The sequence below is a fragment of the Condylura cristata genome, unplaced genomic scaffold, assembly GCF_000260355.1.
Source record: "Condylura cristata isolate star-nosed mole 26May11 unplaced genomic scaffold, ConCri1.0 scaffold00017, whole genome shotgun sequence".
Classification (NCBI taxonomy): Eukaryota; Metazoa; Chordata; class Mammalia; order Eulipotyphla; family Talpidae; genus Condylura; species Condylura cristata.
The window spans coordinates 43,921,291-43,946,074 of NW_004567118.1; the positions used below are offsets into that span (position 1 = coordinate 43,921,291).

The 24,784-nt window shown below is 39.0% G+C and overlaps 1 protein-coding gene across 1 annotated transcript; it reads left to right on the forward strand.

Moving 5' to 3' along the window:
• On the forward strand, window positions 1-23,187 carry FBP1 (fructose-1,6-bisphosphatase 1). The gene is made up of 7 exons (XM_004684921.2): window positions 1-286; window positions 5,241-5,403; window positions 6,944-7,036; window positions 12,375-12,515; window positions 19,352-19,489; window positions 20,452-20,571; window positions 22,982-23,187. The coding sequence occupies exons 1-7, from the start codon at window positions 117-119 to the stop codon at window positions 23,171-23,173; spliced, it is 1,017 nt and encodes a 338-aa protein (XP_004684978.1). The 5' UTR covers window positions 1-116; the 3' UTR covers window positions 23,174-23,187.
• Window positions 23,188-24,784: the final 1,597 nt, after the last annotated feature.

Here is a 24,784-nt window from a genome sequence, read left to right on the forward strand (position 1 = left end):
GGGCCTTCGCCAGTGAGGCTGCGAGCAGCGCGAATCCTCGGTGGTGGTTGATCCGTTCTTCCCAAGCGTTCCGCTGCGGGCACCTGTCACCTAGCTCGGAGTTCCCCGGCCTCAGCATGGCGGACCAGGCGGCTTTCGACACCAACATTGTCACCCTGACCCGCTTTGTCTTGGAAGAGGGAAGGAAGGTCCGGAGCACCGGCGAGTTGACGCAGTTGCTCAACTCGGTGTGCACCGCGGTGAAAGCCATCTCCACCGCCGTGCGCAAGGCGGGCATTGCCAACCTGTGAGTCTGGCTTCCCTGCCTCTTGGCCTCCTCTGGTTCAAATGTCAGGTCTTCTGACCCTCCTACTCTTATCCTGTCTTTCCATCTGACTATGGGATTCTCTCTCATAATCTCTGTCTTTTATCCCTCTACCCTTGTTCTAACCCATGGACACCTTGCCTACCCATTATACACATCCTATCCTCATACAAGAAAGTGCTGGCACGGTTCCTTCATATCCCTTTCTTTCCTTTGTCTCTCTTCACGCTGTTTGGGATTGGGGTGCCATGCCAGATTTCTAATTCAGTGTCTTCTTAATCCTAAATATATCCTGTTTAGAGTGAGGGAAACCCTGAATAGGTGGAGGGGAAACCTGCTTGCCAGAAGTATCAGTGCTTGTGTGCCAGCCTGCTGTGCAGCAGAGGTGGCTCACAGTCTGCATTTCTAAGGTTTTCTTAGAAGCAGGCTGCCAGTTTGCAGATCACGCTGTGTGTAGCCAAGGGATCAGGGGATATAAGGATTCAAAGGGCTCCTTCTTGTGAAGCCTTTTGTAAGCAACACAGGAACCCCCCCCCCTTTCTTTGTCTGTGCGCACATGTATTTTCAATTTAGACTGATCCTCACTTTAGCTAAAGTGTACCTGAGTCTCCAGATTGCCCTTACTCCTGCCTATCATTTCCCATGTTAGAAAAACTATGGAAAGGAAGCTTTATACTTAGAGCTGGTTGGCAAAAGTATAGCCCCTGCAACCTGGACCCCTTTTGTGGGTTGGTGAAACTAACTCGTAAGAAAAGAGTGTATCTTGTTTATTTGTGATGCCAAAGAGAGATAGACCTTGTTAGGTTAGGAAGGCATGACTATAAGACTGTTTGCCTGTTGGCCCTTTTTAATTATACACTTACTCTACAGAAACTTTGCTTTAGGAAACACAGTTATAATCTTACTTTGGTTTAAGTTGCAACAAGTAAAGCTTTACCTGTCATTAAGGACCAGGGAGCTTTTTTTTTTTTTTTTTTAAAAGAATGCTTATCATTTCTTGTATTATTTTAAAATGTCAGTTCTTTCCACAACCCTGAAGAGACTCATGTACTACCTGCTTCAAGGGGTATCTTTTCCTTTTAAGTGATTTAATATAGTGGGACACTAGAATTTGATTGTGGGACTAGGAATAATTTTGGATATATAAAATATATATTAGGCTAGTAGTTGTGAATATCACATTTTTTAAAGAAAGATTTGCTTATTTATGTATTACAGAACTGGGGTATAGGCCAGAGATGCAGGGGCGGTGAGAAGATTCACCAGAAACAGTGGGGAGCAGAACAGGCTGACTGATGAAGTACACTGCTGAGGGGAGCAGGAGAGGTCTGCCATGCCATGTGTATCACCTCTTGGGCAGGTGGGAATTGAGCTCATGCTGAAGTGGCTTTAGCTTCTTAGTACTGTACTTTACCCTGCTGTGCCACCAGGGAGGACCCGAATATCACATATTTAAAAGGTATTGTTGTAATTGTAAACCAGTTAATAAGTTGCACTTATTGACAAAATTCAAATTATTTCAAAGTACACAAAGAGAAATATGAAACTGATCTCATAACCATTCCTGGAGGTATCCTCTATGAATACTTTATTGGTTATTTTCCAGATACCTCTTTATATGCATATGCATTCATGCATAAATATATATTTACATAAGTCCATTGGTAATTACTAGGCAAAGTGGATCACACTTAACATATTCTTCTGCAACAACATGTAATGAACATGTTTCATTGTCAGGCCACATAAATCTATTTTCTTTTTGTTAACACTGTTATAATGTTCTGCTGTTTAGATACTATGACCTGTTTAGCTCTTTGCTATGTTAGGACATTTCACAGCTCTTCCACTATTTCAGACAGCTTTGTATGGGTGGAGCAGGTGTTGATGCTTGGTGGTATGAGTAAATGACAGGGGAGAGCCAGATCCCACACTCCCATGGGAAAAAAGGAGTGCAGCTATCTCTATATACCATATAGTTAGCTAGGCACCAATAAGACAAGATCTCAAGTCAGGTGCCCAAATTACATACATTATTGACTTTGATATCCTTGATGGAAAAGCCAGTATGCTTGCCAACAGTTTGTTTTTGCTAAATATTTGTCCTGTAAGGGCTTGTAAACATAGGGACAATGTGACTGCAGATTTTCAGAACATCACAGGGAACCAGTTTGTGTAACTTGACCATGATATCTCATCAAGGAAACATCAGGATCTTAATTATAAAGCCTAGAGAGTGTTCCTTCCCCTCATAGTTGCTGTTACAACCATTTTCATTGTTCTTAATTTCATTGTTCATAAAGCCCTAGAATTTTAAGCCGAAACTCAGAAGTCACTTAGTCAAACCTAACTCATATGAGGATCCTGGCACCAGGAAAGATGAGCTGGTTTGGTCAGCATACCACTCATGGTATGGTCTGCCATCTTTTCTTTCACCTTTTAGAAGTTAGTTATACTAATACCTGGCACTAAATCTCATCTATTAAGTACATTTTTTTGTGTGTGTCTGGATTTAAAGTTGTTTCCCAAGACTCATGTTAGCAAACACATTCTTGAAGCCTCACCTATGTGTGCTAACTCCCCTTTAGGGATAGAGGGAAAGGATGCTAGTCCAGATAAGGGACTCCCCACCTTTTATTCTCTCATGAGGACAGCAGCTTACAAGTCAATCTGATAGACTCCTGTTTCAAATTAACTATTCTTCTGTCTCTTTGATTTCATTCTGGAGAAAGCAGTTCTCCCACTGGCTTTTGCCTAGGTATGTGTGGTTGGCAGTCTGAAGAATTCACTGGTTCCATTTCATTCAATAAAATATTACTGAACACCCACAATAAGCAAAGTTCTAGGAGATACTGAGATCAAAATGAGACAGTACTTACACTATGGAAAACAAAACATGAAATAAAGTTAGATAAATGACACAACAGAGGTTCTTATAAATGTTACCAGTCAAAAATATGATGTCTTGGGGCATCATGTCCCTGAGCGAGTGAAACTTGGCTAAGGTATGAAATAGAACTTTCCATGCCTTCTTCAGTGTCTCATTCATCTTCTGAAGTCCTGTAGGCCTCACAGGGACTGTGACAGTGGCTTCCTCTAGTTCTCTAAGGTTTGGAACAACTTGAGAAGTTGGTTACTGTTGCACTCATTTCTTCAGCCTCATGTTTCTGCTCTTCTTGGTGACTGTCATTCAATTATCCAATAAGCATTATGCTGGAGGCTGGGGACAAGAGGAGAAATACAGTTCCTCTGTCCTCATTCTCATAGAAGAAAGTGATGAGCCAACCATGCTAATGTAATGGTGGATGAATCCTGGAGACACCTTCTTTCTGGGCCAAGATGAGATGGCAAGGTTCTTTCAGAATGAGGTCTCACCTCCTCTCTGCCATGAAGCCTATGCTCTTTTCCATCAACACTATTCATCCTCCTAAATTAAAGATGATTTCAATGGTGAAAATATCAAGCTACTAAGGAGAGAAAATTGGCACCAGTAGGGCTTGTAAGGGGAATGTATTTGAGTTGGTGGGCCATGACAAAACCTGGTAGCTCCACCCAGAATTTGACCATTCTTTCTCCACCAGTGCTGGCTTCACAGTTCAGGTGAGACTGTAGTTGCAGTCTTATAGATGTCTTGGTCTTTTACATCTTTTACCTGACTTAGGGTGACATGGTAAGAAGAGACAAGTGGGAAGGAAGACTGAAGGAGGAGATGCTGTTCTCTAGGTGGGCAGTAATGCTGAAAATGACCATCCCTGCAAAATGGATGTAATGATATTCCTTGTCTCCTGTAGGCAAGGAATTTTGGTTTGGAAATTCCTGGTGTTTTGTTTAGAAACATAAAGTGATGTTCAGAGAAAATGTATGGGAACTGAAGCAGTGGATGCCTTTACAATCAGTTTTCAGGCAAATGTTCCTAGCTGCCTCAGCCCAGGATGCAAGTTGTGTCCTTATCACCCACTTGCAATTGTAGGACCTTGTCTTTGATATTTGTCTTTTTCCTCCCACTTGCCTGTCTCTCATCTTATTCTGTGTATTGGTTCTCTAGAACACTTCCCTTCTCTCTTTTCAGCATGCTTATTCAACCTGTTTCCTCCCTTATTTTAACAAGTGAGGCTGCATTTTGGGCAAGTCACACAAATTTTGGGAAATTCCATGTTTAAAAAATTACAGATATCTTGAAAATAAAATAGAATTCCAGCCTTCCCATGTTTTCCATCTCCCTAATGCCAGGAACAGTGGGTTATCACCCTGGTCTGTAAGTTACACTGAATTTCCCATCTCTTCTTTACCTCTTCAGTTTGGACAAGACTATTGGTCCCAGAATGATCTTCTTCCTTTATAAAGTGAGGTGTTAGGACAAGGAAATATTTCTTTTTTTTTTAAGGAAAATTTTAGCTATAAAACCATATAATACCTTGGCTTAGTTCACATCTTATAATTCCTGCTATCCAGGAATTATATAATTATGCTTGCTGCATCTTTCAACTGGTGTCTTATGCAAGTGTTCAGGGAGAAAAAAAATGTTTCTGGGGAGGTGAAAAAATTAATAATTTTGTGTATAAAGCAGATATACTCATAAACATATATACTCTATTTTTGTAGTATTAAAATTAAAATTTCATGGAGGAGTGTGACTAATAGGGAAAATGTCTAAAATGCTTCATAAGCGGCAATATTAGGGAAAAATCAAAGTAAAAGAAGTAGCACTATGAATTTAATCATAAATATGTGCAAGTACTGGGACAAAGGTAAGTGATAATATTTCCTTCTCACAAGGAACTAACCCAGAGGGCACACCACTCTTGTTTTTTGTTTCTTGCAAATAATGTAGCTTCATTTATTTCTTGTAAGTACCTGTTTTCAGTTGGGTTCATAGGTATATCTGCATATTCCTGTGATCATGGCTTATATTTTCTGTGACCTTTCTTCCCTCTAGCTATGGAATTGCTGGTTCTACAAATGTGACGGGTGACCAAGTCAAGAAGTTGGATGTCCTCTCCAATGACTTGGTTATTAACATGTTAAAGTCATCCTTTGCCACCTGTGTGCTTGTGTCTGAAGAAGATAAAAACGCCATAATAGTAGAACCTGAGAAAAGGGTGGGTCTGCACTTCTACTCTTGGGGGATTTAAGGGAACCATTTTTCTTCCTAGATTCATAATTCATTCAACAAATCTGAATTTCTAGAAATTATCTGAAATTCTTCCTTTATCATCATTTCAAAGATTTCATCTTATTACCAGAGCTCAAATCTGTCTTTCTTTATCCAACAGCTCATGCTGTTGCTAGCTCACTGTATCCGTAACAGACTCACATGTATTCACACTCACTTCTACATTTTATTGTTTTGTTCAAATATATTCAAATTATGACTTTTGTCAAATATCTCTTTTGCTTCATCTATGGCCACCAAATTTTCAACTTTCACAATCAACTGTCCTGCCAGTATAAACTTCTTTGAAATAGTTATTAATGACTCATGCACTGAAACACACTGGGATCCTTATCAATTTGATTATTCTCTGAGGACAGAGCATGAGTTACATTTTTTGTTGCATCCCAAAATTTAGTATATTGTAGAGCTTAATAGTAAATTATTGTTGAATTTAAAAACTTGGAGGTGAGAAGTGTAGTTATATATTGGCTTATTATCTTTCCCTATTTGGGATGATTTGGGGTATGGAGGAATAGAACTAGAAAATAACAACCAAGAGATGAACATTAAGAGACTGATGTTGAGTCTTGACCTTTGTTAGAAGAATAAAGAGTCACATTCATTCCTCAAATACTACTCCATGTTGGATTCAAAGTTCATGCTGTTCTCTGGTGGGCTTTTTGAGGTAGTGGATAGTTTTAGGAATTGAGTTTGTTTCATATTCTCTATAAATCCCATTTCCAGATGGCACTCTCTCCTGTATCAGGCAGGGCAATTTGTTGAGAACAACAGATCAAGGAATTAGTTGTCTTAATTTGAGGCAGTACAGCTAAAAGCCACTTCTTGAAGTGAATAATTTGGAGGTGGAAAAATCACCACTGATGTATTGGTGAATTGACTCTTAGAAAAGAGCTCAAGCATATCCAAAATATGAATCACATGACTCATAACAGGGAGTATTTTCTTAGGGAAATACAATTGAAATATTGGTGATTATTTCATGTCCTACAAACTCAGGTGTTCTATAAGATGGCATGAGAAATTTCTAGTAGCATTTAATATCAACTTTGCTTTACCTCTGGAATTTTTATATTTTCTCCTTATGAATAAGGAGAAATAGGTAACTAATTTTATTTATTTTTCTTTGGTTGCCAGGAAACTCAAACCAAAATTATCATTCATCTGTATCAGTGTAGGAAATTTCAACTACATTTCCCATTCTAGTTTGTATTTTCTCTGCCTAATGGTCTTTTGACATTGATATACACATGCCCATAGGTGCACATATATGTATGTATTCATTTTTTACTTTCATTCTGGATGCTACCTCATATCTTCCATGACAGCATAAATAAGACTCACATTCCTGAACTTTCCTCTAGAGTCTCCTTTTTTATTGTTTAGTGCATACTGTGTTTTGTTATAATGTGTCTATTTTATTTTGTGTAAAAATAAATTTTTTTTATTTTTTACTTTTTACTCAGGGTAAATATGTGGTTTGTTTTGATCCCCTTGATGGATCTTCCAACATTGACTGCCTTGTGTCCATTGGAACCATTTTTGGCATCTACATGAAGGTAAAATGAAATTCATCAAATATTTGGTTTGAGGTTGAAAGGAAAATTAATATTGCTTATTTTGTTCTGTTTCACTAATGGTGGAACCACCAGAATGTAAATCATAAAATTAGTGAAACAGGTTTATTTTTAAGTTTTGCCTTTTTCAGTATTAACTGCATGATGAAGATACACTAAGTTGTTATCAGAAAATGTAGCAAAATGTGGGTGGGAAGAGAAATATACAAAATAATGAATTATCTTTTAGCTGTTACTTGTTTAGTTGGTGGCACATGAAATTAAAAATAAGAGACAACATAGAATAATTGTAGCAATTAATTAAAAGCCAGTTTTTAAGAGACAAAATCTAAGGAAATGAGATTTATATGAAATTCAATTTCATTGTTTGTAAATAAAGTTTTAATGCCATATAGTCTGCACATTTGTGAACTTGTTGCTTTGTCTGAATTTGAGTTGCAAAGTAGGGTTAAGTAATCATGCTTCAGACTATATGAGAGTCAAATCTAGAATGCTTACTATCTGGGAAGATTTTGTTTACCATGCAGAAAGCGCATTGGTGCAGACACTCAGACACCGCCCTGTGTAACTTGGGCGGTCACTGTACCTCCAAACTATCTCTTTCCTCTTTTCTCTTTAGCAGTATTTATGTGTGTGTGTGCTGGTGGAAGAGTGATCAAGTATATAGACAAGTGAAAAATTTAATGAATACCCATGGATCCATCATAAAACATGAAATTTGAAGTATGCCATCTCATTCCGGCTCTTCTTGTCTGTTTTAGAAGTAACCTCATAGATGCCATTAAGGCTGAGACTCTTTCTTCATCTTAATGGACAAGGAGCTACTTCAGCTGACCTCTGAGATTCCTCCTAGCTCCTCTAATTTAGAGGTGTGAGAATGCAATAGACACTTTTTCAGTATTTGCTTTTCTGTGTAGTACAGCCTATAACTCCTTTCAAATATATGGGACATAGACTATATAACATAGCTCCTTTTTAATCACTGGAATATATTTTCCTTTGTCAAATTGAGTAATAAAAGGTTTGAATTCTCATATCAGAAAGGAAAAGCAACTTGGATTTTTTCCAAGTCTGCTTGGAAAAAGATAGAGGGATGTAATTTTACCTGCAACGTGTCAAAGCCGTGTTTTGCAACACAATTTGTACCAAAGTTCTTCTGTGGAAGAAGGGATCTGGTTAGTGACTCAACTCAAACTCAAGTTAATGTTTGCCTTGTCCCAGTATCTATCCCAATCCTCCTTTTTATTTTTTTTTATGAAGACTTAAAAATTATTTATTTATGCTTATAGAACTGGGGTATAGGTCAGAGGCACAGGAGCAGTGGGAAGATTCACCAGAGACAGAGCAGGGTGCAGAACAGGCTGATTGATGAAGTGCACTGCTGAAGGGAGCAGTCGGGGGGGGGTGCGTGTCAGGAGATGTCTGCTGCACCATGTGGATCACCTCCGAGGCAGGTGGGGATTGAACTCATGCTGAAGTGGCTTTAGCTTCTTAGTGCTGTGCTAAGAACCCACTGTGCCCCCAGGGAGGGTCTTTTTAAAGATCCTTTGAAGGAAAACATGACCTAGAAAGCTGAGATACTATTAACTAAAAAAAATCAAGTTGTCTTGCAAAACATCTTGAATTATCCTAAATCAACTCAACAATGAATGTTTACACTCTTCTCAATAAATTTGAGTGACTCTTTTAAAGGCCTTAAAGAGACAAGGATATTGAAACTCATCTGTAAGTCATTGCACTTTTCTAATGTTTTATTGGTTATTTGAAACCATTTGAGAGTCTTCTGCTTCACAGAATACCTTTTCTGCTAGCCCAGAGATGGTCTGGGTTAGTAATCAGCCCCCTGGTGTACCTGCTGAGTGACACTGATACAGGGCAGCAAGGGGTACTAGAATTGCCTAAGGACACTAACCAAATAATTTGTCAGTCACTTTCTGAGTTCTTCACCTGTATGCACAATTGCAAGACTACTCAGTTTCAGGGAACAATAATGGGTTTTATTTAACAAACTAAAGAAAGATCCTCCCTGGTGGTGCAACGGGTTAAAGCTCAGCACTACAAGCGAGCTGAAGTTGCTTCAGTGCGAATTTGACCCCTGTTCCTGTAGGTGATCCACATAGTGCAGCAGACTTCTCTTGTCTCACCCCGTTCTCCCCTCAGAAAAACAAAAAGTAACTCAGGCCAAAGATGGTCATTTACCTCACCTGAAGCAACGTCCACTGTTTTAAACACACTCCCAAGACGGTGTCTTCCCAGAACTGCAGACCTGAAGCACATGGCAACTAGACTATAGGCAGGACCCAACTTATGAGGATAACTGAAGACACAACAGGAGATGCTCACTGGAGCTGCTGAGATGCCCAGCACCAGAAAAGTGGCACTCAAAACAGCAGTTGCAGAAGCTGAATCAATCTATAAACAGCTACACTCATGCAACTTAAAGAGGTGCCCTGCCAGGCTGTAACAGCAGCAAAACGGGGAACAGTGTCAGTCTCTTGGCTACTTGCAGAGCTTCCAAACTTTTCCCCTCTGAGGTTGGCTGCTTGAAGTTTCTTCCTGTCCATTAGGGGCCTACAATAGCCTTCTGGAAGATATGCTTGATGGGGGCAGGAACTGCTGACTCTGGAATCACTGAAGAGCCTCAAAAGCTGAAGTCCCAAAGGCTTAATCCTCAAATGCCGATTCCCTAATACTGATTTCTGGGGCTGCTTCTGCAGTCCCTCATATTTCTTTGATCAGAGTCTCTACCCCAAGTGTGACACTTTGTTTATATTTTTTTTGGGGCTATCTATCTTCACCAGCATTCTCTTCCAAAGGAGGGCTTCAGCCCTGGTTACAACACAATTAGTGACTAGAATAGCGATCAGACCTAGTCCATGTGATGTCTGCAGTTGGTCTGTAAAAGGACCTCAAAGAGAGGTCCAGTGATCTATGCAGGTCCTGCTGCAGCTCCTCCCAGGAGCTTGCCTGCCTCTAGAGATATCTAGAATTGCCCTGTGGTGTTGGGTTCCAGTTGTTAGAATGCCTGTGCCAATACTTAAGTCAGAAGTCTGTTTCCCTATCAGCAATTCAAGTGAAATATGTAAGCCTCTTTCCAACAGTTCCAAGAAAATCATCTCATCAGCCCTAATTTCTTGGCTTAGGTCATGTTCACATTCTTCAAACAATCAGCATGGCCTGAGGCAAACAATTATCTGGTTGGACAGATCAGAGTCACATGCCCAGACTGGAGGGCAAAGGAAGCAGTATCTTCAAGATTAAGTTATAGTTATCAGTAGAAGTGTAATCAGCCTGATGTCCATCACAGATGACAAATTCTTTAAAGTAGAGGTCATATCTTACTTTTTTTTTGTCTGAGGGTATAATAGTATAATAGTATACTACATACTATAATATATAATATACTATAATAGTAGATATAGTATATATATAGTATACCATAATAGTAGAACAATATTGACTGCCAAATGCTCCATGAGACATCTAAAAGAGCTTGGCTTACATTTGACGGAAGATTACTTAGTCCACTTCTGCCCAGCTTTCTACCACTTCAAGTTTGTAGGATCCACTGTGTCTTCACCAATATTTACTAGAGGGGAATGTGGAAAGGAGTTGGACAGATAGAGAGAGGTGGGACCCAGAGGCTTCCTAATTTTGCCAAGTGTTTGATGCAACCAACTAAATAACTGTTAGGGGTAGAAAATTGCTCTCACAAATTTGCCCAGAGGAGCATAGCTGCATTTCCACAGTCCCACAATCCAAACTTGAATGACCTGTAATCGTCTGAATGAAGGAATTCACAGAATAGATTACCTGAAGTAGAAGAATTACTGCTGGAGGTTTGGCAGAAGGAATCCATACATTAGAAAGGGGCAGGTTAGAAAAGAATTTCTTTGAATTCTTGACTTAATCTTCTATTTCTTTGGAGTATGTTGATGATAGACAATACTACCTTTTCTTATTCTATGGAAGAAATAAAGGTAAGCTTATTAGGTGGCAAGGGCAAGCTAATTACTCCTGCATCTTTACCACAGGTAAGTATGGTGGCTTTGTATAAGGAGGGGGGTCTGGGGGGCTTTTCTTTGTAGGGACTTGGTTACTTGGTGTCTTCCAGTCGATTCATTTGTGTACATGTTACCTTTGTCTGATTTTGCACTGCCCTATAAAAGTTAAGTAGTCATGATAGAATATAGTTTGAGGTCTCACTGTATCACTGCTTGAAGGAAACTTCTTTCTTCAGGGTTATACACTGGCAAAATTTGGAATTTGGAAAAACAACTTAAAAATTTGATACACTGCTTAATATTTAACCATACTGCATGATCCTGTAAATACAAAGCTAACTTCATCAACCAATTTGATGCAAGCAACTAACACCAACCAATCATTAGGGATAGAAAAGGGCCTTCACACACTCCCTCAGAGGAGCACAGCTGCATTTCCAGAATCCCACAATCCAAGGTTTCAAGGTTTGGCAGGCCTGGGAACAATCTTTCAACTCTAATTTCTGCCTATTGGAAAGGAGGAAGAGAGGGAGGAGTTCCAATCAGTTCCAGAATATGGAGAAGTGATGGGAGCAAGATATGCATGATTAAGAGGATCCCTCCCCACCCAGAAAGAAAAAAATCCTTAAAAACCCTAATGCTTTACTGCATTTCTCCTGCTTTCTGAGACTTGCCCACTGCTTCTGCAGTGTTCTGTCCTACAGATTCCTAATAAACTTGGTTGCTGGCTTCAGTCTATGCTTCTTGAAATTCTTTCCTCGAGAGACACCAAGCAAGGACCCTCGGGTATTGTGATCTTCAACACAATCAACCATCTGCTCTACCCTGTATGATCTTTGGAGAGATGTTTCCATATTTCTGAGAAAGTGTGAGTGATATGCCTACTGCTCAGTGAGATATTTGTCACAACTGACAAGGCTCATGAAATTGATTTCTTTCCCTGACTCATATTCCTGAAGCCCAATCTTAATTTGTTTAAATAAAGATGGTGTAGGCAGGTGAAAGACATTCATGCCTATAATAAGATAAGTAAGTGCAAATTGGCAAGAAGCCATATTTTATAAAGTGATAATTGAGCACTGAAGGGATATGAAATTGGTAACAAAAGAGGACTCTGATTTATTTCCAGATTTAGGAAATTTGGGGTATGGTGTGAAGGCTGTTGTGATAATATAATCAAGATATTACTGATGTGTGAAGGAGGGTCCTTCTGAATAGATGTCCTGTTTCAACTTGACAATATATTTGCATTTCAGTTGAACTAAAAAAAAATCACACAGAGTGAAAAAGATGCTTTGTTTTCTTTAATATTCTAGAAATCAACGGAGGAACCTTCTGAGAAGGATGCTCTACAGCCAGGCCGGAACCTGGTGGCGGCTGGCTACGCATTGTATGGCAGTGCCACCATGCTGGTCCTGGCTATGGCGAATGGTGTTAATTGTTTCATGCTAGACCCGGTGAGGAAACCCCTGGGAGCTTAGGTGCTTGGCTGGTGACTGTGAGTGAAAGCATGGTGTGTGTGTGTATGAACATGGGCAGGGATATTAGAGAAGGAAGATGAGACTCATGGTGGGACAGAGTTTCAGAAATTTATGGGATAGAGAAGTGGATGAGGGAGATGGAAAGATAACATGTAGGTCATGAGAAAATAACAGACCTGAAAAGTATATGTATAGAATATAAGAGGGATTGTTTGTCTCAAGAATAATATTTTAGAATGGGGCATTATTCAACCACCACATGGATATCCAGGACACACAAATGAAGTGTGCCATGGAAGGAAGACCAGGGACACTGGGGGAGCCAGGGGGAGCTTGAGAGGCCCACAGATGTTACTGTTTGGGCAGGGAATCTTACCAGGGCTTTCAATGTCTCAAGAAACACTGGCTTTAAAAGAAAAAAAAAAGTAATATTTCTAGACTTTAAAAACAGGGTGCTGGTTAATTTAAATAAATTTATGGTGTAGATGGGACCTGTAGTTGGTCTGTTTGTCACCTACTATATACTACTAGCTTATTTTCCTGAAGTGAACAGGGTATTCCAAATGCAATTGTGGACCACTGTAGCTTTTCATACATTAAACAGCATCAAATAAATTTGGTAGCTATTTATGAAGAATTAATGTGTGCTTCTAATAGTTCTTTGCTGAACTCAAGGAAGTAAAAATAAGGATAATTCCTTAGTTTGCCTTGTAAAGAAATGTTGCCTTGTAAAGAAGTGCTACCTTGTAGAGAGGAGCTCAAGATTCCATGAAAAGTATTCATTACAGTTTTCATTTATGGATAATTTCTTCCGTATGTTTATTAATTGGAATTATGTATTCAGTCAGTTAAGTGAGAGTCTCAACAAAGCAGATAAATTGGGGAAAGAAATCTGATACAATAATTATTTCCAGGGAAAGGGAAAATAATTGGATTTATAAGAATCTTCTAGATTTAGAAATTTATTTGTATGGCATTCATAAATGATTCATTTATATGTTTTGATTTTTTGCTGACAAACTGAACATACAAGCAAGCCCTGTTAGTAGGGGAGTGGCTGATGGGGTAGCCTGGAGGTTGGTGTGGGCAGGTGTTATAATTGCGGAGACAGCTGCCTTTGTCCCCAGAACTCTTGCACAACTGGACTTTACCTCTTTGGAAGCACAGGAGCTTAATAAATAAACAAGTAGAGGGAGACAGTGCTAGTTTAAATTTCCCAATGAGGCAGAACCAGAACCCAATGAGGCAGAAACAGAGCAGAGTTCACTCTGAACTCTGAGTACAGTTTCTCAAATACTGATTTTTTCACATTCTCTTAGAGACTTTGCTGTTACTTTGAATTGATCAATATGTAGAAAAAGTGAAATTTCCTCTGTGTCTAGGTTGTAGAACAGGATCTGTCTGTTTGAAAACTGTTTGCCCTCTTCATACCTCAGAGTCACCTAGTGCTTGTAGGAACACTTCCTGCTGCAATGCAATATTCCCCTTAGGCTCCATCCCTGTCTCCCTGAACCTTCCTTAGTTAGCCTCAGAGCAGCTTGGCAACTTCTACTTATTTTGGCTAGCTGCAAGGAGAAGCTGATTGAACTTCTAAAAAGATTGCAACAGCTATATTAGCTTTTCTAGCAGGTTTTAATTTTCAAGAACTTTCTCAGTCTTCCATTTCCAAGTACAAAAGATGTCCTTAGCTTGGCAGCTAAGGCCAGATGACTGCAAAGCCTCAATTCCTGGGCCCTACAGTACCTACTGTGCAAAGGCTTTATTTTTCAGACTGTTTTCTAAAGATATTTGTTTGTTCAATGGTCATAAAAGAGTAATCAAAAATTTTGGAAACACAAAGTGGTAAAAAATTTTGGAGGTGTTAAAGTCACAAAATAATCTCACGCTATACTTTTCAAATGACCACTGTCAGTTTTAATCACTTTCCTCTTCCATTCCCCTTTATAAGCTCTTTCCTCCCCTTCTTGTCCTACCTTCTCTTTTCCCTTCCTTTGTCGTTCCAACATTGTCCATATCTGTAGAAATGAATCAATTCTTGTTTCCAAGGCATATGCCCTCCCTACAGTGGTAGAAGCTCTTTCTCTGGCCAGTGACAGAAATAGCCCTAAGCTATCCTCAGTCCAGAGCACCAGTTAAAAAAACTTGATTTGAATTTTCTTTGAAGACTGCACATCAGCACAGCACTAAGTTTGGAAGGAGAGCCAGGATGAAAAACATGGCTTGGTAGTGAAACTCATGGTTCTGCTCTTATTTTATTTTTGATGGCAGCACATTAAAGGGAGAAATCTTATCAAGAGAAATGGTATTAGGCTATATACAACTACGAAAAGGACCTAATGTAGTAGGACCATATGGATTACTTCAACCAATTGCTGATGCAGTAAAATTATTCACAAAAGAACCATTACGACCACTAACATCATCAATTTCCATATTTATTGCAGCTCCAATCCTCGCATTAACACCAGCCCTAACCATATGAATTCCACTGCCAATACCCTATCCACTAATCAGTATGAATCTAAGCGTATTATTCATCCTAGCGGTTTCAAGTCTAGCTGTATATTCAATTCTATGATCAGGATGAGCTTCAAATTCAAAATATGCCCTAATTGGAGCCCTACGTGCAGTAGCACAAACCATTTCATATGAAGTAACACTAGCAATTATTCTATTACCCATTTTATTAAAAAGTGGATCATTTTCACTATCCAACATAATTATCACACAAGAATATACATGACTTCTATTCTCATCATGACCACTAGCCATAATATGATTTATCTCTACCCTGGCAGAAACAAACCGAGCCCCATTTGACCTAACAGAGGGGGGATCCGAATTAGTTTCAGGATTTAACGTAGAATATGAAGCAGGTCCATTTGCCCTATTTTTCCTAGCAGAATATGCAAACATTATTATAATAAATGTTCTAACTACAATTCTATTCCTAGGTTCATTCCACAGCCCTATCATACCAGAATTATACTCCATTAACTTTATAATCAAAACCATATTCTTAACAATCTCATTTCTATGAGTACAGGCCTCAGACCCTCGATTCTGATATGATCAACTAATGCATTTATTATGAAAAAACTTTTTACCACTAACACTAGCCCTATGTATATGACATATATCACTTCCGGTATTTACATCAGGAATCCCACCCCAAATATGGATATGTCTGATAAAAGAGTTACTTTGATAGAGTAAATTATAGAGGTTCAAGCCCTCTTATTTCTAGAATTTCAGGAATCTAACCTGTTTGTAAGACTTCAAAAATATTACACCATATTCTATAGTAAGGTCAGCTAAATAAGCTATTGGGCCCATACCCCGAAAATATTGGTTTATATCCTTCCCATACTAATAAATCCCTTAGTATTTTCCACAATTGCATTTACCGTAGCATTAGGAACAACCATCGTACTAATTAGTTCTCACTGATTAATAATCTGAATCGGCTTCGAAATAAACATACTAGCTATTATTCCCTTATTAATAAAAAACCTTTAACCCACGATCAATAGAAGCCACAACTAAATATTTCCTAACACAAGCAACTGTCTCAATACTACTCCTACTAGCAATTATTATTAATCTAACTTAGGACAATGAACTACAATATAAATATTTAATCCAAAAACATCACTAATAGTAACAGTTGTCCTAATCATAAAACTTGGTGTAGCCCCATTCTACTTCTGAGTACCAGAAGCAACCCAAGGAATTCCTCTTACCTCAGGAATACTATTACTAACATGACAAAAAATTGCACCACTCTCAGTACTTATCCAAACAATTAATACCGACCTACTACTAACTACAGCGATTTTATCAATTGCAGTAGGAGGCTGAGGAGGACTAAACCAAACAACTACAAAAAATCATAGCATATTCATCAAGCGCACATATAGGATGAATAACCGCTATCCTAATTTACAATCCAACTGTAACGATTCTAAACCTAACAATCTACATTATAATAACACTCACAGTATTCATGATACTCCATTTCAACTCATCAACTACTACCCTATCACTATCACACCTATGAAATAAAATACCACTTACATCAACACTAATCCTATTAACAATATTATCATTAGGAGGACTTCCTCCCCTATCAGGACTCATACCCAAATGAATAATCATTAACGAATTAACAAAAAATAATAACATCATCATACCCACAATAATAGCAATTATAGCCTTACTAAACCTATACCTCTATATACAACTTACTTATTCTACATCACTAACATTATTCCCATCAACAAACAATATAAAAATGAAATGGCAATTCAAAAACACAAACAAAAAATTCCACTATTATCACCACTATTTATTCTATCAACTATACTATTACCTTTAACACCAATGCTAATAACATTAGAATAGAAGTTTAGGTTAAATCATCAGACCAAGGGCCTTCAAAACCCTAAGCAAGTACAAATTACTTAACTTCTGCTAAGGATTGCAGGACTCTATCCTACATCAATTGAATGCAAATCAACCACTTTAATTAAGCTATACCCTTATCTAGATTGACGGGCTATAATCCTGCAAATTTTAAGTTAACAGCTAACTACCCTAATCAACTGGCTTCAATCTACTTCTCCCGCCTTAGAAAAAAAAAAAAAGATTTAGGTGGGAGAAGCCCCTGCAGAATTGAACCTGCGTCTTTGAATATGCAATTCAGTGTGAAATTTCACCACAAAGCTTGGTAAAAAGAGGACTTAAACCTCTATCTTTAGATTTAAAGTCTAATGCTTACTCAGCCATTTTATCTATGTTCATCAACCGCTGATTATTCTCAACAAATCATAAAGATATTGATAAATTGTGTTTACTATTCGGAGCCTGAGATGGAATAGTTGGCACAGCCCTAAGTCTACTCATTCAAGCTGAACTAGGACAACCAGGGTCTTTGCTAGGTGATGACTAAATCTACAATGTAATCGTAACAGCCCATGCATTCGTAATAATTTTCTTTATAGTAATACCAATTCTTCTAGGAGGCTTTAATAACTGGAGCTCCAGATATAGCATTCCCATGAATAAACAACATAAACTTCTGATTATTACCCCCATCATTCCTATTACTACTAGCATCATCCACAGTTGAAGCAGGTGCTGGTACTGGATGAACTGTTTACCCTCCTCTCGCAGGAAATCTAGCTCATGCAGGAGCTTCTGTTGATCTAGTTTTCTTCTCCCTTCACCTAGCAGGTGTATCATCCATCCTAGGGGCAATTAATTTTATTACTACTATTATTAACATAAAACCACCAGCAATATCACAATATCAAACACCGTTATTTATATGATCAGTGCTAATTACTGCTGTATTACTGTTATTATCACTACCAGTGTTAGCAGCAGGCATTACAATATTATTAACAGACCGAAATTTAAACACAACATTCTTTGACCCAACTGGAGGAGGTGACCCAATTCTATATCAACATCTATTCTGATTTTTCGGGCACCCAGAAGTATATATTCTAATTCTTCCTGGGTTTGGACTAATTTCACATATCGTAACTTACTATTCAGGAAAAAAAAAAAAAGAACCATTTGGTTATTATATTATTGCAATTATATTTCTTATAGCTGAATAGTATTCAATTGAGTATTGAGTAGTATTCAATTGAGTACCACATCTTTTTCCCCCCTTTTTTAAAGATTAATTTATTTATGCAGATAGAACTGGGGGTAAAGGCAGAGGGGGAGGGAGTGAGAGGATTCACCAGAGACAGAGTGGTGAGTAAAACAGGCAGATGTACTGGAGTACACTGCTGAGGGGAGCAGCGGGCAGGTCAGGAGAGGTCTGCCACTCCATGTGGGTCACCTCCCTGGCCAGTGATTCAACTTGTGCTGCAGGGGCTGCAGTAGCTAGATAGTGCTGTGCTTTAACCTGTTATGCCACCAGGGAGGGCCCACATCTGTACCTAATTATCTACTGATGTGCACTTAGGTATTTTCGTACCTTGGCTGTTATAATTCGTGCTGTGGTGAATATAGGGGCACAGCAATCTTTCCTAGTGTTCATACAATGTACATGGCCTTTGAGGAGATTAGGCTTAGTGAAATAAGACTTTTTATAAAAAGACAAATGCTGTATGATTTGATTCATATGTGAATCAAAGCAACTGAATAAAACAAACCCTTAGATTCTTATGACAGAATGGTGTAGGTGGGAAGAATGGGTAGAGGGAGTCAATTGGATGGAAACTAGACCTTTGAGCATATATGTGATGTGGTATATATGTATGTTGTGTGAAGCTTATACAGTATAAGCCAATATTATCTCCCTCTCTCTTTTTTAGTTTGTAAATTAAAAACAGCATGCTGAGAGAAGCCACAAGCATGTGTCACTCAGCTGCCCCCATATTTTCTGTCAGCCCATTGCCCATCTATACTGACAATCATATTTTTCCCCCAAAACATAGGTCTTGTGTTGCTTTGGATACACAATTCTTAATCTCCTTTAGGCTATTTTACATTTTTCTGCCCTCCCTACTTGTGTATTTCTTGTTTTACTGAAACCATTTTAAAAACAAAGTAAAAAATGTCCTCCATGACATCTGCAGTACATACCTATCTCCCCAGTTCTGACCATTGATGCTCCCTAACCTGCTTCACGGTTATGGGAGAGAGAGTCCCCAGTGTTCTGGGGCTCAGAGAAGCTCCCCTGACATGGGTGACCCATGATCTTGTTGCCCCTGGCCCAATCCCACCCTTCTTTTCAGGACTGGAGGAGACAGCTTTTCACCCCTCTCCCTTCTTTTCCTTCCTCTTCACAGGCCATCGGAGAGTTCATTCTAGTGGACAGGGATGTGAAGATTAAAAAGAAAGGGAACATCTACAGCCTCAATGAGGGCTATGCCAAGGACTTCGACCCAGCAGTCTCTGAGTATATCCAGAGGAAGAAGTTTCCCCCAGTGAGTGAGGACCCCTGCAGAAATGTGTTGGTTCATGATTTACCCTGGAAGTGGCTTGGGTACCACTGTGCTACCCATCATTAAGTCACCACTTATGTACTGGGGACTGGAAACCTTGCCTCAAGATGTCACAATCTAAGGCGTCATGTTTACTTTTGGCAGAAAGAAATCAAGATAATGAAATTAATTGATGAATGAGTTTATGACAATAAAACATATTTCACTTCTGTGGTCTCTGATCCCAGATGGCTGTAAAAGTGGTTATCACCCCTTGGGGCAAGCCCTACAGCTTTTGATGGATTATTTTTCTATCAATTTTCTCAAGATTTAAAGTGTCCATTTTGGTACAAATTACTGAAGTAAAGAAATGGATTCTTTTTCTCTGTGGGAATATTGAACTTTGCCATTTTCTTGCTGCTGTGCTGCTGTGCTCTGGGGATGGAACCAGGTGGGCATCCAGGGCACTCCAAACTGGCCTCAGACCTTCTCTCACTGTTGTTTTTCTTTCCACTTTCATGTTTCTCTTCCAATCCTGGAACCCTGCACACAAACATTCTCTTTAACCTGTCTCCTCTGCAGGATCAGTGCAGCTAATACTTGTTTCTATATTGTCAAGCCTTTGCCTATGTAATTTTCTCTCTGAAGAGGTGAAAACCCTACCTTGGGTTTGTTTGGCAAAATCTTTCCCAAACTTCAAGACCCTGCTTAACGGTACAATTTTTGTGATGCCTGTCCCAACTTTATAGCCATAGTCAGCCATACCCTCCTCCAGGCTTCTTGAGGTAATGTGACTATTGTAAGATGTATAAGAAGCTGTACTCATTATTCTATCTTCTTCTTCTTGGGAAACGAATTTTGCACACCTCTATTAGCCCAGTCCCAGAAATATAACCTCATTGGTGCTTGGTAATGATTGTTGAGCCAAATTTCAACAGTAATTTTTGCCGGTCTTAATCTTGCAGGATAACTCGCCCCCCTACGGTGCCCGGTATGTGGGCTCCATGGTGGCTGATGTGCACCGCACCCTGGTATATGGAGGGATATTTTTGTACCCAGCAAACAAGAAAAGTCCAAAAGGAAAGGTAAACAAAGTCCACTGAAAGTGGTTGAGATGCACTGAATTTCATTTGCAGCAAGGGGCCTTGTAGGTGGGGTGGAGAACTGGATGACTGAGGAAGAAGAAGGGTTGAAGTAGCGTACTCTGCAGTAGGGTATTAGGGTATCTGTGGCATGTTCTTTTCTAGATTAGAGGTTATGCTGGTTAAAACCAGGTGATAGCGGGCCCTCCCTCCCAGGTAAATGCAGCACTAAGAACCTAAAGCCACTTTAGCATGAGTTCAATCCCTGGCCCTGGAGGTGACCCAAATGGCACAGCAGACCTCTCCTGACTTGCCAACTGCTCCCCTTAGCAGTGTATTTCATCAGTCAGCCTACTGTGATCCCCACTCTGTCTCTGGTAAAGCCCCTCACCACCCCCACACCTCTGGCCTGTTCAATATGCATAAATAAATAAATCCAAACAAAACAAAACAAAGCAAAAATCCAGGTGGTAACAGCTAAAATAGATCCTGTGAGACCTCTTTCATTGCTAAAAATCAGTAATAATATTATGGTCAGAGGGGACTAGAAGAGCTTAGTGCTTCTGGTGGGTGATGGTTTGGCTTGAACAAAATGAATAAAATTCATAAGTGAGTGCAATAGTACAGCCTTATTACCCAGGCAGCATATCAAATACAACTTCAAATAGAGGTTTTCTTTGATTACTTTCAAAAGGCATAAAATAGTAATGAGCCAACATTTCCTCCTTGGAAAGACTCTGGGAAACCTAGAACTTTCAGGTAGCCGTTAACACTAATTTCACAGGTCTGAGGCCCACAGCATCCCACAAGTGTGTGGTAGGTTGTGTTGATTACCCTGGCTAAGGGATACCCCACCTTTCTTCTACAGTATGTTGTTGCCTACCTAAGTATTGTCCCTTTGCTTTTCCCAGTGAACACATTTTCTTTTGAAAAAAAAAAAAGTGATTAAAGAAATAAGAACAATAATCTCCTTAAATAGGTAGAAACCTATATACAATTGATTCTTGAGAAACATGGGTGTCAGGGACACTATCTCGCCCCACTTTGCAATTGAAATTTAACTTAATACTTTTTTTTTTAAAGATTTATTTATTTGTGCATACAGAACTGGGGTACAGGCCAGAGACTCAGGGGTCGCGAAAGACTTCACCAGAGACAGAGTGGGGAGCAGAACAGGCAGATCGACTAAGTACACTGCTGAGGGGAGCAGCGGGCGGGTCAGGAGAGGTCTGCCTAGCCATGTGGTCACCTCCGGGGCAGGCGGGAATCAAATTCATGCAGAAGTGGTTTCGCTTCTTAGTGCAGTGCTTTAACCCGCTGCGCCACCAGGGAGGGCCCAACTTAATACTTTTGACACCCCCAATACTTGAGTATTAATAGTCTGCTTTTGACCTTACTGATAATATAGTCAAGTAACACACATTAAGTGTGTTATATACACATTGTATACTGTATTCTTTCAATAAAGAAGGTAGAGGGAAAGGTAAGGAAGAGAAAATAATTACTGATTTACTGATACACATTTACTGATACTGTAAGTTTACATCATCTATTCACAAGAAAATTCATGTATAAATGGACCTGAGCATTTCACAACTGTGTTATGCAAGGATTAAGTATATTTGTTTGTATTTAGATCTCTGTTTACAGCATGATATCCTGTTTACTGAAGGCATTCTTATTTATTTAAAATACCACTTTTACCATAGCCACCTTTGGCATCAAATCTATGTTATTAGCTGACTTTATTGTCAGCTAATGCCTCAAAAAATTGTTCCTTAACACAAATTGAAGTTCCTCATTTTTTCAGTCTTGCAAATCTGCCATGATACCTGTGTGGAAATAGAGCCAGGAAAACACCTACAAAAAGCTGTCTGCTCAGTAGGCAGTCTACATGAAAATGCATACAATAAAAAAGTTAATATTTACAAGTAAATGCAATATATACTCAATTCCAACATGCATGAAGCCTTAGGAGAATTGTAAAAGAAATGTGTACAGAGTTGCAAACAATATTATACTGTTTGGAAGAATGAGCTTGTTTTCCAGATGTCTGTAGCCAGACACTATGATGGAATTTTTAATGCCTTTAGAGTAAGCACTGCTTCATCCAATTCTATACACACAGAATCACTCATTAGGACCAGTTTCCATACTCTAATGGGAACTATCAGTTCTGCCAAAATGTCATTCAGCCCTGATTCCAGGCGGTCTGTTTCACATTTGCATCAGGTAATCTTAACCAAATGGATAAATTAAGGATCTCTTTCTTGGGGGAAAGATGAATCCTTTACAACCTCGTAAAAGGAAAGTATTTTAGGACCTCTGACCAGTGTCACAAAGTTTAGCTATAGGAGAACCTCCCTCTCTATGTACTGGTATGAGGACACCACTCTTGGCTCTTGTTTTCCAGTTGAGACTACTATATGAGTGTAACCCAATGGCTTACATCATGGAGAAGGCTGGAGGATTGGCTACCACTGGCAAGGAAGCTATACTGGACATTGTTCCAACTGATATCCACCAAAGGGCACCAGTCATTCTGGGTTCTCCTGAAGATGTGACTGAGTTCCTAGAGATGTATAAGAAGCACGCTGTCAAATAAAGAGCTGGTCTTGCTCACAGCAAAACAAATTGCCTTTTGTCTGGATCTTTTTCTCTTACATGGTGCACGAACCCATTCTGACTATTCATCATACAGATCTATTTCTAGACACAGAAATAGCCTGGGTATTTTCACCATCAAATGCTTTGTACTAATTGGTGCTGCAACTAAAATGCTATATCAATAATACCACTGATGGTCAAGATACATTTTGAGTGGGTAAAGGAAAAAGAAACATTCTCTCTCTTTTTTTAAAGAACTTCATGCTTTATGACCAATAATAGTAATAATAATGGCAACAAGTAATACATATAACATTAGATAACTTATTTAAACTTCACAACTGCCTTATGAATTGGGTGCTCTAACTAGAACATTTCACAGATGGTAAAATGAAGACAAAGTGGTGAGGTAATTTGCCCAGGGTCCCCAACCAGCAAGTGGCAGAGCTGGATTATAAACCCAGGTTGTCTGATTACTAGACTAAGTTTCCTTTAGGAAACAAACAAACAAACAAAAAACCTTGGAATTCATAGAAATTGTTTGGAAGAAAAGAAGCAGGATTTACACAGGCAACTGGCTTTTTGGATCCACTTTTGTACCCTGGCTAGACCCAGAGCCCAGCACATTTTCTGTCACAACTGTGCCAATCTTCTTAAGAAAGGCCTAGATTAACAAAACACCTTTTTATTATTAACCATTTTATAAATCAGTTGATAATGGTTCTGAAAACACTATAAGACAACAGGAAAGGGAATGGCTTCCCCCTCCAGCCCACAATGCTATGATGACACAAAGTAAAATCAACTTTCTTCTCATTTTGTTTGATGCTCTGTGTGGTGTCTTTTGATGAAGACTTTGGCTCACTTAACTGGGGAGTTTTCAACAGTCACTTGTTTCTATTCTCATGTGTCTTTCTCTGAAAAAGAAAAACAGACAAACTTAGAGAAACTACCATACAAACAGTGATTTCCCCTTGATGATTCTTGGAATATGAAAAGTGGATTTGAACTTGGAACTCTTTGGATATCCTTCACCAATGAGACTGACTTCACCGAGCTTTGGGAAGACGTGGTGAGAGCTGGCTGTCTGCTTTACAATATCATGCTGCCCTCAAAATGGGAGCTACTTGGATTCAAGATACATAATGCAAAGGTACATACCCCCTCTAATATAAGGCTATTAAGGATTTTCTCTTAAGTTCTCTTAAGTAACAATATTAATATTTATAAAGAACCCCTCCTATAGGTGTGACTGTAACTGGTAGAGTTTACAGAGACAACTTTTATTTTATTTATTTTAAAAGCCCTATTAATTTTATATCTTTTTAAAACAGGAAACAGTTTGGATCCTATTTTGTCCCCCTACAAATTAAAATCATACTTAGTGCTAAAGCTAAATTTTAAATATTTTAAAACATATCATTTGTTTTGTTGGAGTTTCTCCAAATGGCATACTTGTTTATTTCTGTTTGCCAAAACTTAAGAAAGCAACCATGTACTTTGACTCCAGTGCAAATTACCTGCGTTGGTCAGCCACCACTGGGCATTCTCTAGAGCACCCTGTGACCAGCATGGGAGTCTAAGCTCCATGTGAGCATCACTGGTTTAT